General features: G+C 29.9%; 2 protein-coding genes and 1 long non-coding RNA gene across 7 annotated transcripts; 2 read left to right on the plus strand and 1 right to left on the minus strand.

Moving 5' to 3' along the window:
* Nucleotides 1-533: 533 nt before the first annotated feature.
* LOC105666629 lies at nucleotides 534-1,842 on the plus strand. Its single transcript, XR_001099443.3, has 2 exons — nucleotides 534-672; nucleotides 1,481-1,842. It is a non-coding gene; the product is annotated as an uncharacterized LOC105666629 (long non-coding RNA).
* On the minus strand, nucleotides 692-6,928 carry LOC100645471. Its single transcript, XM_012317772.3, has 10 exons — nucleotides 6,707-6,928; nucleotides 6,134-6,436; nucleotides 5,791-6,024; nucleotides 5,426-5,709; nucleotides 5,111-5,360; nucleotides 4,774-4,986; nucleotides 2,923-4,687; nucleotides 2,225-2,841; nucleotides 1,854-1,981; nucleotides 692-1,767 (listed from the first exon to the last, which is right to left on the minus strand). Exons 1-10 carry the CDS (start codon nucleotides 6,830-6,832, stop codon nucleotides 774-776), a joined length of 4,914 nt encoding a protein of 1,637 aa, XP_012173162.3. The 5' UTR covers nucleotides 6,833-6,928; the 3' UTR covers nucleotides 692-773.
* A 46-nt stretch (nucleotides 6,929-6,974) lies between these two features.
* Nucleotides 6,975-15,765, plus strand: LOC100652142 (probable histone-lysine N-methyltransferase CG1716). 5 transcript variants are annotated; one of them, XM_048413189.1, is made up of 13 exons: nucleotides 7,351-7,545; nucleotides 7,626-7,941; nucleotides 8,796-10,414; nucleotides 10,582-11,238; nucleotides 11,297-11,416; nucleotides 11,504-11,632; nucleotides 11,704-11,905; nucleotides 11,980-12,077; nucleotides 12,176-12,341; nucleotides 12,426-13,488; nucleotides 13,741-14,525; nucleotides 14,615-14,950; nucleotides 15,062-15,765. In XM_048413189.1, exons 2-13 carry the CDS (start codon nucleotides 7,939-7,941, stop codon nucleotides 15,215-15,217), a joined length of 5,334 nt encoding a protein of 1,777 aa, XP_048269146.1. In that variant the 5' UTR covers nucleotides 7,351-7,545; nucleotides 7,626-7,938; the 3' UTR covers nucleotides 15,218-15,765. The 5 variants fall into 5 exon arrangements, with proteins under 5 accessions (XP_048269147.1, XP_012173164.1, XP_048269146.1 ...); XM_048413190.1 differs by lacking the exons at nucleotides 7,351-7,545; nucleotides 7,626-7,941 and adding an exon at nucleotides 6,975-7,117; XM_012317774.3 differs by lacking the exon at nucleotides 7,626-7,941 and having other exon boundaries at nucleotides 7,350-7,545.
* The last annotated feature ends 262 nt before the right edge of the window (nucleotides 15,766-16,027 follow it).

The raw sequence follows: 16,027 nt of genomic DNA on the forward strand, positions 1-16,027 counted from the left end.
ATATGACGTAATGCAATATTACGTAATACGATATAACGTAATACAATATGAATGAGGTGTAGAACGTGAAAGGTGCCTAATGAATACTCGGCGCTTTGTTCAACAGTTTATTTATTTGCTTTACCAGCAACTTCACAACTCTCGACTCGCTACTCCTACTGACGACTACCAATTCACAACTGCTCCGTTGATCCACTTGCTTTCCTTTGTCATCTTTTGATATCCCCACTATGTCCGTTTTTATATCCGTCGGCGATCATGGTAACATACGCCTTCTGCCCAGTATTTGTACGAAGGGCAAAACGTAATATAATATAACGTAATATAAAATATCGTAATACAATATAACGTAACACAATGTAACGTAATATTATATAACGTAATACATTATAACGTAGTACTATATAGCGTAATACATTATAACGTAACACAATGTAACTTAATATTATATAACGTAATACATTATAACGTAATAATAACGTAATAACGCGGAACTAATTCCTTTATGAGAAATTTAAAAAATTATATTTCTCGGTCTATAAGGCGAATTCTTGAACTATTCAGGAATTAAATTGAAGCTGAAATTCTCAGAAATTATCTCTGTAGAATTACATGAAATAAGTGCAGTGCTCTACTTTGTGTACGGTGGTGCAGTCTACCAGTGAATCAATGGTACTGACAAGAAGCAAAATTTTAAACTGATTTTTCACTAATTCATTGTATATTTTTAAATATTTATAATAAATGTTACTAGATAAAAGTATAAAAATACATCATAGATTTTCTAACTTTTTAATGCTAGATTTCGTCTTCGTAAGAGATATATTTGAAATTATTAAACCATTGTCAGGTTCTTGAAAATTTTCAGATATATTTGTGTTAATTGAATTCGTCCTCTCGCTATTAGAATTCGAGTTTTGTAGCTTTGGTGTAGAAGTTCTACCTTTTAAGAGAACTGCTTGCTCTGTACTTTTACTAGCTTCTTTAATAGATATCGAAGACACGTCACTAAAATCTGGTAAACCGTAATTACTATCGAATTGCTTCTTAACAGGTGATATTCTTTTAGCAGTATTCATCGGTGTTGCATCAGAATTCGATGATGAGCTCAAAGCGCTTGCTTCGCGTGTTTTTTTCAACGTCGTAATCGCCCAACCTAGACCAAGTTTTTTAAGAGCAATTTCCATTTCTTCCGGAGATGATGCATATTTTAATATAGTAGAAGATGGGGTACTTGCTATTTGTGAAACACCCGATAATTCGGAAAAACTATTTGAACTTGTAGATGTGATTTTATCCTTATTATCTTTACATTCCTTATTTGCATCAATACTAGGATAAAAAAGCTGCAATTCCTCTATCTGCGATGATTTTTGATTAACCGTGTTACGCTGTAATTTTCTATCGTTCATCTCCTCGGCAATACCTTCTCTTCCTTCGTTTTTACTTTCCATTAAATTTTGATTTCCTATATTTTTAGATGTTTTAGGTGAATCAAGAAATATCGAGGCCTCTTTTACTAACTCTTTTAAAGATAATTTTGTAACTGAAGAATTACACAACTTTTCTGCACGTTGATTATGTGAATTAAGCGAAGAAGCAATGTGTTCGGATGGCTTTACTATAGCAGTAGATTTCGTTATTTGACTCTCTGCTACCTTCTTCGCTGATAATGGACTTCTGGCATTATGACTTTTATTTACGGTATCCGGCGTGTCGAATTCAATTATCGTTGATAATTCATGACCTGATGATTCAATTTCCGGCCTGGAATTCAATTTTATTATAATTGTACCAAAAATGTAAGATTAAATTATGAAAATATAAAAAATATGAAAAAAATAAAATTTTACCTATATGGCCCACTAAGTAAACTCACTGGTGGTTTACTTCTTCCATTAGAATGTGCTAAATTATCTACAGCTTTCGATACTTTTGGAATATCAGTTAGCATTGGAATAAAATCTTTAATCCTTTTTGACTAGAACAACATAATAATTGACAATATATAAATAACTAAATAATTATATATAAGTTATGTAACAAAATGTTGTGCTAACAGACAGAAAAAAAGTTTATTTAAAAAATGTATTCTTCATATTCGATTCATTATGATTTGTTATGAAAAATTGGGGTCCATTCAGTAGTACTATACTTTCAGTATATCATATTGTATTTAATTATATAAATGTTATTATTACTAATTAAAAAACATAAGTTATACCTCTTTATTAGAATGTTTCCTTGTAGTTGTATCATTTCTTTCTATTCTGGAAATATTACTTTTAAAATCATCATTATCCGTTGAAGTTTGTATGGAATGTTTTATAGTTGAAATTTCTTTTGATGTAATTAAATTATTATTATTGAAACCTTCACTTTGTTCCAAAATTTCTTTCGATATTTTTTCTATCAGTTCTTCCTCATAATGTTTCATCAGCTTAGTATCATGTTCTGGTGTTGATGTTAACACTTGAGCTGATTTATGTACTTTGAATCTATTCAGCTGAATATTCACTTTTTCCTCGTTTATAATCTTTGGCTTGGCTCTTTTTTTTTCTACTTTTATTTCTTGTTCATCAGGGCAAATTACATTATCATCGGTTGTTGGAGTTATTGTTGTTTGTGTTTCTTTAATTTGATCAGGTTCTTCTTTAATTGCCTTGCTTTTAATAATCCTTTGAGATTCGATTAATGTTTTTGCAAGTTGATTATGAATCGCTTCTATATTTTCTACAAGTTTATGAACATTTTCCAGATCAGACCTCTCTCGTGGCTCAGGTAACTGCATCAAACTGGTTTCATCAAGTCGAGATGGATCGATCATGGACATTTCCATACCTAAACAAAATCATATAATAATAATTTTCCTCTCCTTAAACTTCATTACTTAATTGTTAGTAATTAATAGAAGTAATGTACCTCTTTGTTCATTTCGAACTTTTTCAATAAGATGTGTCAAAGAAATTATTCTCTCAGCGCACGTAGTTTGAAGATCTTCGTACTTTTGTAATATCTGTGGGCAATTTTTTAATGCATAATTACGAATTTCATCAAATTTAGTATGTTCTTGTTTACATTCTGGATTATTACATAAACAAAATCCTAATGAAGCTGGAACTTTCAAATATACGTCGTTAATCTTTCTTGATAATGGACGATCATTTTGCTGATGTTGAGATATATCTGTTGATGTTGAATAATCATTTTTGGTGGACGATGACTTGTTGTTAATATTATTATTATCATCATTATTATATGTTTGAGTATCTGTGGATGGATATCTAAGTAATTTTTTAATTCTAGCTAGATCAGGTATATTTGAAGGCATCCTCATGGTACGTGGTGATGGGGTTTCAGGTGTTGATACTGGACTAACATCTCTCCTCAAAAGCCTTAAGCTTTCGTTTGTTGATGAATCTAACAGTTCGAGAATAGAGATATTATTGCCTAACGCTTCAAATATATCTCTAGGCTTTACTGGTGGTGGACTAGCAAAAGACGTTGATGAGTCTGAAACATCCTTTATTTTAATTCTTTTTGACTTGGATTGAATCCATTGTTGTTTACTCGTAGTGACCTGTTGTTGTTCGTGAGTGCCCGTTGAATAAACCTGAGTACTTTGCGTATTAACATCTACAGCAATTTCTGCAACCGGAGGTGGCTGTACTTTAATATTTAATCCACTTTTATCCACATACATTCTAATCTTTTTACTAGGCACATCTTCCGTACTCGTACACCTTCTTGGACTGCTATATTGCGATTTCGACAAAAATTTTGAATATTTCTTTGTAGGAGTCGAAGGTTTGCATGGACGAGTTGAACATGATTTGTGACATATTTTTGTCGGAATTGGCTTCGATGTTTTCATGACGTACTTTTTCTTTCTGTGCGTTATTTCCGGGCTTTCTTCATCAATGTCAGTAATTCCGTTTATTGTCTCAGAACTTGTTGATTCGCTACTGTCTACTCCCGCTCTAATAACCGTAATTTTTGGTTCAATTGGGTAATGGTCTGTAATTGTCTTAATTTCATCAGTAACAGAAGTAGATTCACTTTCCTTCTGTGGCACCAATTCTACTTGCGTACTTTTATCTTGAGCTACAGTTTCTCTACTCTTATCTCCTGTCATAGTTTGTACAGCAATTTCTACTTTTTTCACAGATATATCACTTTTTTCTTCTGTTTTATCTTTTTTACTTTTTTCATCAAAAGATGCATTTATGACTGTGATTTCTGGCGATATAGGTTTTTGGATAGGCACGACTTGAGTAGGTGACTGAGTCTGAACTGATTTATCTCTTTCAAACAAGGGCTTTATAGATGCATTAAAAATGTCGTTTGGTAAATTTGCTCCAAATTCTTGTAATAACAATCGCTTCTGTCTTTCAACCTTTTTTAACATATCTAATATTTGTTCTTCACGTGAGATTCCATTCTCTTTGCATTTGCTTTGTGGAATTTTGCTAGTTTCTGTACATTGACTAAAGCAACATGATTCTTCCCAATTAACACAATCATCTATGTTTTTATCATGCTTTCTTGGTGTAAGAGTAATTTGTCTTTCTACAGGGTACGACGTACATTGTTCTTCATTTAATAACGTTTTTAGTGCACGATTTAATTTCGTTTTGTGTTGGTCTCGTAACATTTTTCTTCGTTCTTCCTGTACATATGTATCTTTCTAAATAGAAATTGCAAGAAGAAACATTGTAATTAATGAGACATATGTATATGGTGAAACTTGGAACGTTAAAATAAGATATATACCGGATAATGTTCGACTTGACTGGCTTTTAATTTACGTTCTTCAGTTGTAAGTTGATCTAGATGTTGCATAAGTGTTTGATAATCCCGGCGTACTTTTTCTCTTAATACTGCATCTTCTCCTCGTTTCTTCGCGCTGTGTTTACGACTTTCTAATACGCGTGTTTGAACAGTTTGTGCTTGTTCAATTTCTTGAGCCAAATCCATTGCACTTGGCTGTGAACACATGTTTAATATCAATGAATCTTTTTTTATGTTTCTTTTTAAATTTTCATGAATGGCTAATATATCATATGACTAGAATGTAAATACAATATTTATTATACTACTCATTGCAAACCTCATCCCATGCTTGTATTTTTTCAACTACACCAGTTGGTTGATCATACACATTACTATGATGCTTTTTATGATCATATAAGTGTACTTTATCAGTAGTTGGGCATTTTACATATCTTGGTGTTTTTGTTTCTCTGTTTATATATTGTTCGCCACTATCAGAAAAATATGATGAATCATCACTAAATGAACTAGAACTATCACTATTAGTAGAATCTGAAGTTGTTTGTACATAGTCATCTGGATTATACCTTTAACATCCAAGATATTTGTTAAACATCATATTCTTTTTAATTTTAAGTATTATAATACATACCTTGTTGTTTTATCTTTTATCCGAATATTTTGTACTTTTTGTTCAGAAGTTTTATTGTCAAACTTAAGTTCAGTAGCATGTGCAGTTTGTGCAGGCAATAGTTCTATAACTGAGTTAGGAGTAGATTGCTGTTCTAGAATTGGAGAATCATTTTCTTGAATTTCTTCTATTGTTTTTGCCTTCAATTTAACTGGGGATTTAACTGTGGATTTAACTGGAGATTTAATTGCAGACTTAACTGGAGATTTAGCTGGAGAACTTATCTTAATATCATTTCTTACAACCTATAAAAAAGTTCCAATATATATATATATGTATACTTGACTCTACTGATGTTATATCAAAGTTATTTAGAAATAATATACTTTTATATTGGTTTTTGTCTTCCCAGGTGATTTCTTACAAACATGTTTCTTCATCTTTTTAGACATCTTTTCTTGTTTATTTTTCTCTTCAGTTTCTTTCTGAATAGATATACATATAGTATTTTCTTCAGATATTGTTTTCTTGGGAAGGTTTGCTACCATTGTAGACCTAAAGTTCTCTATTTCTCTCACTTGATGTAATCTTTCTTGACGCTGTTGTTGTGTATTATCCGTCTACATAGATTTTATTTAATCACTCATAAATTTTATTCTAGCACAATGTATGAATATTTATAAAAATTCTCTACAATGTAACTAAATGTATGAAAAAACAAAATTAAACCTGCTGAATATTTTTCATTTGCTTCATTGCTTCTTTTCCTCTTTTTAATGCTGCTAATTGATTCTTCCTAAATTGCTCCTTGATCAATGTATCATGATCTGGTTCTAATGTAGCAGACATATGTGCTTGACCAATATCTGCCATGTCCTCTTGATATTTCTGTTGAACTTCCATGATTTTTCCATTGTATATTTGTTTCAAACCTAAATTGTCATTATTTTCAAGCTTTCTAAGTTCCTCTTTAGCTATGCATTTTGTACGTTTCAAAAGTCTATCTGATATTTCTTTTGATTGTTGGCGCACCTGTGCAAATTTCTTAAGTGATTCTTCCAATCTTTTTATTATTAATCTTGTCATCAACCATATTAATATTTTATCTACTTTTAATGCAATAAAATAATTACTATAATGTTACAATATTCAATACAAAGTATGTATTTAATAACTTATATTTATATCATTAATAAATAAAGATTGTTTCTTTGTACTTCATTATTATTATACATCTCATATTTCTATTTCATACTTTTTAAATTTATCTTTTAATTTTTACATAATTCATAATATGTGTACCTGCTCCAAACGTAACCTTCGTCGACGATCACGCTCATTTTTCTTAATTTGATCTAAATCAGATAGTACCATTCTTCCTCTGCGAATATTCAAACGATTCCCATTAACAGTAACATTAATAGACATAGTTCATTCAGGTAAAAGCTATCTGTTATTCGAATAAATCTATTATAAAATATTCCTTAACTCGAATTTAAAATAGTAGGAACGGCCATTCTTACATTCCACCAATCAACGGAGCATTGTTCCTAGTGGTTTTGTAACTGTACATTCACGGCGCCGTTAGAAATTTTTACGGTAAAACTTGCGCGCGTGTAATTCAAACATAAATTACTAAGAATTACTGATAACATCTAACATATTTACCGGAATATTATTTCTTTTGTCGATGAATTTAATGTTTATAACAAGGTAATATATAACATATAATAAAATCTATAATAAGATCAGTTGTCTATGAGAAGGTCATAGAAATAAATATATAATAAAATATCTTATATTCTAAAAATAGTAACTTTTTATGAATATATATATATATATATATATAATTATTATATATGTTATAATTATCACCTATGCAGACAAGTGCATAGCGTGATATAATTGTTTTTTGTTTCATAACATATATCTAGGGGAATATAATTTCTTGAATAAGGATTCATGAAGTTACTAAAGAGTAAAGCGTCAGCCTTGTATCTTGTACAGTCGGTATCACGGTCGTGGTCGGTATTGTTACAAACAAGCAATATTCAGTGGCGACTACGTACACGCTTGAGATATACACTTTATCATTCAAGTATTACATATCCTTTGCGCTTCTCAGTGATGAATCCATTCAGGTGATTAATGTTTGCCTAAACAAACCGTAAATCAGCTACGAAAATATTCGCTAGGACAAAAGTTATCGTTTCATTTATAGCAAAGGTGATGATTGTAAAGTGAAACAATCAAAGAGGGCAAGGAAAGATATCTATATTACCTCAAACTTCTATCAATGTGTGTAGTGCACAATTGTATATTATTGAACTTCCAAAACTTTTTTAACAACGTTCAAAATTGTTAACTCCATATTTATCTCATCAGTATTTGCGATGATCTCTGATAAAATTATCGCATTTATGCTTACAGAGAAAATCTAATAATCGTAAAAAAATGTGTATTATTAAAAAATGTCGATGAAATATTTTAAACAATGATTGTAATTCAGTTTAAAAAAGCAGTTTTAGGGACATATGGTAAGTAATTGATGATATATTCCGTTTAATTTTCGATATTACAAGAGCAGATGCATATCTTGATAAAAAACTATGTTTATCAAGCTTTAATAAGAACTATTTTTGTAATAGTCCTAAATGTGTAACACTTAAATGATACTGGAAGTTTAAAATATCTATATAATGCAAATCACTGCAACAGAAAATAATGAATCGGTATTGGTTGTAAGTCAAGATTTTGATTTTCATGAAAGCTGTGAATAATCCATTTTGAAACAATGCATAAATGGAGTACCTCTTCATTATAAGCTCAGTTGCTCAGAGTTTCTAAACAATCATTGTGTTTTGCATGTGTATTTATCTTTCCTTTTATTTCAAACAAATAAAGGTATTAGAGGAAAAGGAGAAAACATGTAACCTTATTATTTTTTTTACCTATTATTTATTATAATAAACATAACTTGTATGAAATTAATTTTTGTATCATCATGTAGCTAATCTAAATTTTATTATATTTTGTTATTATTATATAAGAAAATTGAGTTTATCTAGAATAAAAGACTGCAGTAAAACAAATGGTGACATTTCTTCATACTGATATATTCACTTTTGATCTCAAGCTTTCTATGTGATACAAAGCTAATATTTTTGGTACAAGAAAAAATACAGTATAATTAATATAATTATATGATATTATTTTAGTAATATTTCATACCTAAACCATATAGTGTATTGCAATATATTATTGATTATATATATATATATATTCTTTTACTTTTTACAATCGTATTATATATTTCAATAATGTAAGATAGTTGTGAATATTATAGTTTTGTATACATTGTTTCAAATTTTCTTTCTCACATACGTTTCAGATTAGAAGAATACATGGAATCAAAATGGCACGTAGACGTAAAAATGAAATGAAATCATCCGTAAAAACATCACTTAAATATGTACCTGTTCGAAAATCTAGTAGACAAATAGCCAAAAAGCAATTAGAAGAAAAAAAGATTAATGGGGATGTTTTACAAATATCTTACTCAAACAACTCAGAAGATAGTAAAAGTACCACAGAATACCAAACCCAAGTACTTCCAAAAAAGAATCAAAATTCTTTAAGGAAGCATAACAAGCATAAGAACATTTCTAATAGTAATGTACTTGCAATTAATGAAGAGTGTTCATATTCCACAACATCCCAGTATAAAAAAGATGCTAGTGAAAGTGATAGTCAAGATGGAATAGACATCATAGTTGATCAATCTAATAAACTTAGTCCTGAAGATGTTCAACAAGTAGTTGTTGGTAATCCGAATAAAGAAATTGTAACTGAATCCGATTCTGCTGAAATCGAAATATGGCCAGAAGATGTAATAGAAGAAACTGTAATATGCGAAGAGATGGAAGTTAAAGAAGAACTTAAGGGTAGTGGTTGCAGCTTAAAACAAAATGACAACGTAATTGTAAAAGAAGTATTAGTTGTAAACACTCCCTCTTTAGAAACAAAAAATTTTGTAGAATACACTGTGATACAAAATGAAAATGGCATGGAATCCATGTTAATAGAATCTGATTCAAGAAATACACCTAATAATGAATGTTATTGCAATACGCAAAATGACATGTGTAATTTACATAAAACGGGGAATTCCATGCCAGCCTTATGTATAGATGTGCCAATGACTTCTAATGATAGAAATAACAAATCAACTAATTTAGAAAAATCATATACTCATAGTAAGGATATAAGTAATGATCAAGGAGACCCATATGCAAATAAAGATGCATATACAAAAAGGTTGCAAGAAACTTTATCTAAAGATGATGTGTTCTGTAAGATAGATAACAAATTAGCAGATATGCAAATTAGTGAACCTTCAAAAGAAATACAAAAATTAGTTAATGATTTATCCAATACAGAAAACATAATGTCTCCATTACAAATTGCTGGAAACACAGAGAAGGTGATACCAATGAGTGTTGATGAAGAAAGCAGTTCCTCAATACTAGATAAAATGGAACAACTGCATCAATCAAATAACTCTGCTATATTGGTTGATATTGTAGAGAAAAGTATTACAGAGTTAAATAATGATTCTTGCAATGATAAGATGGACTGTACAAATCAGCATTTACTAAAATCAAAAGTATTATCAGATAAAAAAAATGGAAATCAACGTAAAACAGTACATTTGCAACAGGTTAATGAGGAATTGTATGGTGATAGTGAAATGGATAGCAAAATTGATGGGGAAGATACAAAACTATCTAGTAGCAGTGATAATAGTAATGATACACTATTATCTATGAGTAACTGTAAATTAACAGAATTTGATACAAAATGTAATAATAATTCAAATGATATTGATAAAAAGGTTGAGTTTAGAAGCAGAAGTGGTAGCACTGACACAACAGGTTCAGAAAGTGGATCAAATAGTTCTGGTGTAAGGAGGAGTAGTAGAATTAGGTCAATTGGTTTAATGAAACAAAGGTACGTATTTTAATATAATGTAAATATGTAAATCATATAAAATATTTTTTTAAACAAATTAACTAAAACAAACAGACTTTCTAATCATATTATTGAAAATAATATGTATACATGAGTTTAGGTGAATTTAAAACAAAAGGATGATTTGTTTTTATGCCATTTTATAGATCACGAGGACGTGGTTTAGTTATGAAACCTAATGTAGATATTTCAAAAACTAGTGTTCAACAGGAACGAGAAAAAGTAGCTAATAATGTTGTTTCAATTGCTCAAGAAATGAAAATGGATAATATATCTGAATCACAATTAGATAAAGAAACTAATATCAGTAAGACAGTAAATACATTTGAGTCTCTTACATTGCTAGCAACAACTTGTAATACTACAGGCTACGATTCAGATTCCTCTAAACCTGTTAAAGTAAAATCTCGTTGGCGAAGATCAAGTGAACTCGAAATGGGTGGATCAAATACAGGGACTGTATCTACATCAGCAATTGGATCTGTATTTGGAACTATAATTGCAAATATATCTGAATCCGGATCATGTTCAACTGTTAAAACCACAAGTGGATCTTTAATAGATATTAATTCTTCAGATTCTCCATCTGGATCAGCAACAATTACAAATTTTCAATCTAATACAGAGACAGAACAAACAAAAGAGGTATCGACATCAGTTAACAATAATAATATTGTGCAAATTCCAAAAACTGTGGGTGCAAGAATTTTATTACCTATGGTTCCTGAAATAAAAGACAGAGAAATGGAAGAAAGGCTAAGTCAGTTTGAATATTTGCGTGAAAATTTATATTTGACAGAAAGGTATGTAAATAGAATAAAGCCCATGAAATTATGATATGTATAATAATAATACTTTTAGATACACAAATAAGGAGACGAAGAGAATGGTATGTGATTGCTTTTTAACAGAAGAAGAAATTGAAAGAGGAGAACTAGGTTGTGGAGAAGACTGTCTAAATAGACTTCTTATGATAGAGTGGTACATATTATATATTCATACATTTAAATTAAATGTAAAACGTTAATAAAAAAATAAGCTTTATACAATATGTTATGTATTTTCTAGCGGCCCTCGATGTGTAGTAGGTGATCGTTGCACAAATAAAAGATTTCAAAACTGTGAATATGCAAAATGTGAAGTATTTAGAACAGAAAAAAAGGGGTTCGGATTACGAGCTATGGTTGACTTGTTAGCGTAAGTAAGTTTTTTTTACAACTATAATATAATAAAATTCTTTATTAATAAATGCTATTTTTAAACATCAGAGGAGAATTTATAATGGAATATGTAGGTGAAGTAGTTGATCCAAAAGATTTTCGACGTAGAGCAAAAGAATATTCAAAAGATAAAAATAAACATTATTATTTTATGGCATTAAAATCAGATCAAATCATAGATGCAACTCTGAAAGGAAATGTTTCTCGATTCATAAATCACAGTTGCGATCCAAATTCTGAAACTCAAAAAGTAAGTATAATTAGTAAAAGTAAATTCTAAATTATATATATAGAGCTTTATCTTTATAATTGATATTTGTACAGTGGACAGTGAATGGTGAATTGAGAATTGGCTTTTTTAATAAAAAATTTATAGCTGCTGGTGAAGAAATTACATTTGACTATCATTTTCAACGTTATGGGTATGTATGTTAATAGTATTTTAATTGATTAGTACTTTTGTACATTAATGATATGTAACAAAGTATGTCCCTTGTGCAAAATTTTATTGCACAATTAGCAAAGAGGCACAAAAATGTTTTTGTGAAGCACCCAATTGTCGCGGTTGGATCGGTGAAACGCCTGAGGAAGAAAAAGAAAAGATTGAAAAGAAAGAAAAACGTGAGAAAGATATGAAGAAAAAGAAAGGTGAAAAGAAACAAACTGATTATATGGAAGATGAAGATGTGAGTAATATAAATATAATTTACTGTTTTTACTAATTTGAACTATTTAATAATTCATTTGATTTATTATTAATATTATTTTAGTTGGAGGAAGAAATAGATAAACTATGCTCAGGTGGTTTGAAAAATAGAGCCCATACATTGACATTAAGTAGATTAATGGTACGTAGCAGAGAATTAGAACACAGAACACGGCTTTTACGTCTCATACAAAGCGGAGAACAGCCATGTCGAAGATTATTTTTGGATTATCATGGTTTACGTTTGATTTGGAGTTATGTTATGGATATTTCTACTAATGATTCTGATGAAGCACAACAGTTTCGACTAGAAGTTTTGAAAACCCTAAATACACTTCCGATTCCCAATAAAACAATGTTAATGGATAGTAAAATTTATAATGTGGTAGAAAAATGGTCAAGACGATTGTATTTTTCTTTGAGTGGAGATTCTCCTGAAGATGATCAAGGAAAATCAAAATCAAATAGTGATGAATTATCAGTTAATTATGACAGTAATGAAAAAAGAAACTCTTATCCATTGACTGATACAGAAAAACAAGAAAATAATATTGAAATTACTGACATAAAATCTGATAACACAGATCAAAATCTTATTCCTGAATTAGCTTTGAGTCTTTTAGCTGAGTGGTCAAATTTAAAAGAAGTTTTTCGTATACCGAAAAAGGAAAGAATTGAACAAATGAAAGAACATGAGAGAGAAGCAGATCGCGGATACAGAGAAGAATTAGAAAAAGATGAAAAAAGAGGAACGTCGTATGACAGGCATAGATCTGATAGATATGGGAGAAACGAAGTAGAGAAACGTGGGGATAGAAGACGAGGACGAGAATCTCCAGAATCTGAACATACTCGAACAAAAGATAAGAGAATAGAAGAAAGAAGTAGCTTAGTTCCAATTCCGCGAATGACGAAATACGAGCGCAGACAATTATTTGCTTTAAAAGTAGCTAAAGAGGAAGAAGAACGACAGCGTCGTCAACAGCAAGAATCGTGGCAAGATCATGAAACTAGATGTTTGGCACTAGGTATAGATCCTCATACCACGGCTATGGTAGACCCACAAACAGGATATCCTGTTTTTTACAATCCATCAATTGGACAATGGCAACAATATCCTACACAAGGTTTTAATCCATATATATATATATATATTTTTATACATTTATGTTGCATAGTTCTTAAATGATGTAAATCCAAAAATTTGACTTTATAATGAACAATTTCTATTGGTCTTAAAAGAAAGGATAATTTGTCATAACTTATACTTATGTATATTATATTTCTTAAAAGCCATTGAAATTGACTTACACCATTTAGGAACTAAGTCCATTTCTTCTTATATGATTATTTTATTCATATAAAATTTTATTATATAGATGGAGAAATAAATCAGCAATGTACTTCAGTGTATGTAGCTGGACCACAGGCAGTATCTAGCCATACTCAATCCGGAATGGTACCGCAAAGTTCACATGTCTTAGCATCATCAATTTCTTCTGAAATATCACCTGGCATGTCGAGTAACATACCTTCAGGTGTACCTCCAGTGGTGTACACGTTAAGTCAAACGCCTGTATATAATCAAAGCACAACAGCTTATTCTTTACTGTCTCATTGTCATCAACAATACCCTGAAGGCCAATTGCCACTCTCGAATAATTTAGTTTCCAGCGGAACATCGGTTCCGCTCCAAACCGAATCTCTTTACGAACATATTGAAAAGCAATCAGACCAACAATTTTCTGCTACATTCAGACAATCGCAGCCTGAAGCACCTCCTATAGATTTACCACCCAAATGGAAGAGTGCAACTGATAGTAGAGGCAGAACATATTATTATCATGTAAAAGAACGAATATCGCAGTGGTTGCCTCCTCCGCCAGATCATATTGGAGTTCAACCAGATTCGTCATCGACTTCAGAATCTAGTGAAGAATCTAGTTCATCCAACGAAGAAGATGAAGAAATTGACGAAGACAATAACGAAGAATCGAGAAACGAAGAGTTAAGCTTAAATAATACTTTGATAGAAAAATCGTTAAATGGTTCTAAGCATAATGTACCTAAAAAAAGTGCGGTTCATAATATAAGCGGATGTTCAGGTCTTCTTCCGGAAGGCAAGAAAAGAAGAGAAGGTTTAGTTCAAGAAAGAATTATTAGCGTACGTTATATTTCATGTTTTTCTTTTTTATTACAATTAATACGTATTTTTGTATTCATTCTTATATATTATGTTTGTATATTTTATAGCCACGTCGAGAAGAAGACCGTATGGATCACAAAACGCACAAAGGGATAAAGGAGAAATTACGACGTCAAAAAGAAAGAGCCAAGTTTAAAGAACACGTTGAAAAAATACGAAGACATCGCCGTAGTAACAAATCTAAATCGCATTCACGACACAGTTTAAATAAATTACAACTACCGTCGTCCGATTTATCCACAATGTCAGAGAGAAAGATTAAAGATACTTTTAGGATAAATATGGCGAATGTCATGGTACATTTTTTGAATCCGTATAGGAAAAACGATTGTAAACAAGGTAGAATAACAAATACGGAAGATTTTAAACATCTCGCTAGAAAGGTACGTTTGCAGAAGAAAATCTTTTTAAATAAATTGTTTTACGAATTATATCATTCTTTTTTTAAAGCAGTAATGTTAAATTTAATTTTTAAAAAATCTTTTCTGTTTTAGCTTACACATTTTGTACTTGCAAAAGAATTAAAACACTGTAAAAGTGTCGATGAATTACAATGTAATGAAAATGTTAAACACAAAGCTAAAGATTTTGTACGTAAGTATATGAGTAAATTTGGCGCAGTTTATCAGAAAAGCACTGATGAAGATTAGTTATGTAACTTATGACATGAAATTGTTATTTATTATACGAATCCTTCACTTTAAACATTGTAATATATCTACTAAAAAAAATATATCTAAGTAATGCCTGTATGTAGATATATATATCTGTAATTATCATTATTGTAATATAGACGAATTTGTACATGCTTCATAAACATTCTGGTAATTTAGCCATTAAGAAATTAGCAAATTTCTAATTTCGTACATTCAATGTATAAACTTTATATTTTCATTTGGTAGATAATAATATGTATGTTATATCTTTAAAAAAAAATGCATTTTATGTCCTGCTATAATGTACATCTTGCATAATTATATTAAGTATTGATTTTGCCTTTTACTATCAGTTTTAAAAGATGACACTAAATATTGTATTACGAAATAATTAATATTAAAAGTCTTAAATATTGTACATAATTATAAATTGTAAAAGAATTTTTAACTGTTTCATAAAAGTAAGTTGCAATTATTATCTTCTTAATGTGTATAAAAAGCAAACGAAATTAAAAATAATAAATTTTGCATTTACAAACTTATTTTCTATCTATTTAAAACTTTATGTATTATAGTTTTTTAGATGAAAGCAATACATGCAAGTTTCAACGAAAAAAATGTTTGAATAAAAGAAATTATTTATTATTAATAGACTACAACTTATTGAAATTGTTTCTCAGAAGTATTGTTTTCAAATACTCCAAAAAGTTAACTTATTTTTTATAAGAAAATATTTGTGTAGAGATTATATTTTTGCTGTCAAAAAATTATATTTAAAAATTAACGTAAAACGGTCTTATAATT

The sequence above is a fragment of the Bombus terrestris genome, chromosome 16 (assembly GCF_910591885.1).
Source record: "Bombus terrestris chromosome 16, iyBomTerr1.2, whole genome shotgun sequence".
Taxonomy (NCBI): domain Eukaryota; kingdom Metazoa; phylum Arthropoda; class Insecta; order Hymenoptera; family Apidae; genus Bombus; species Bombus terrestris.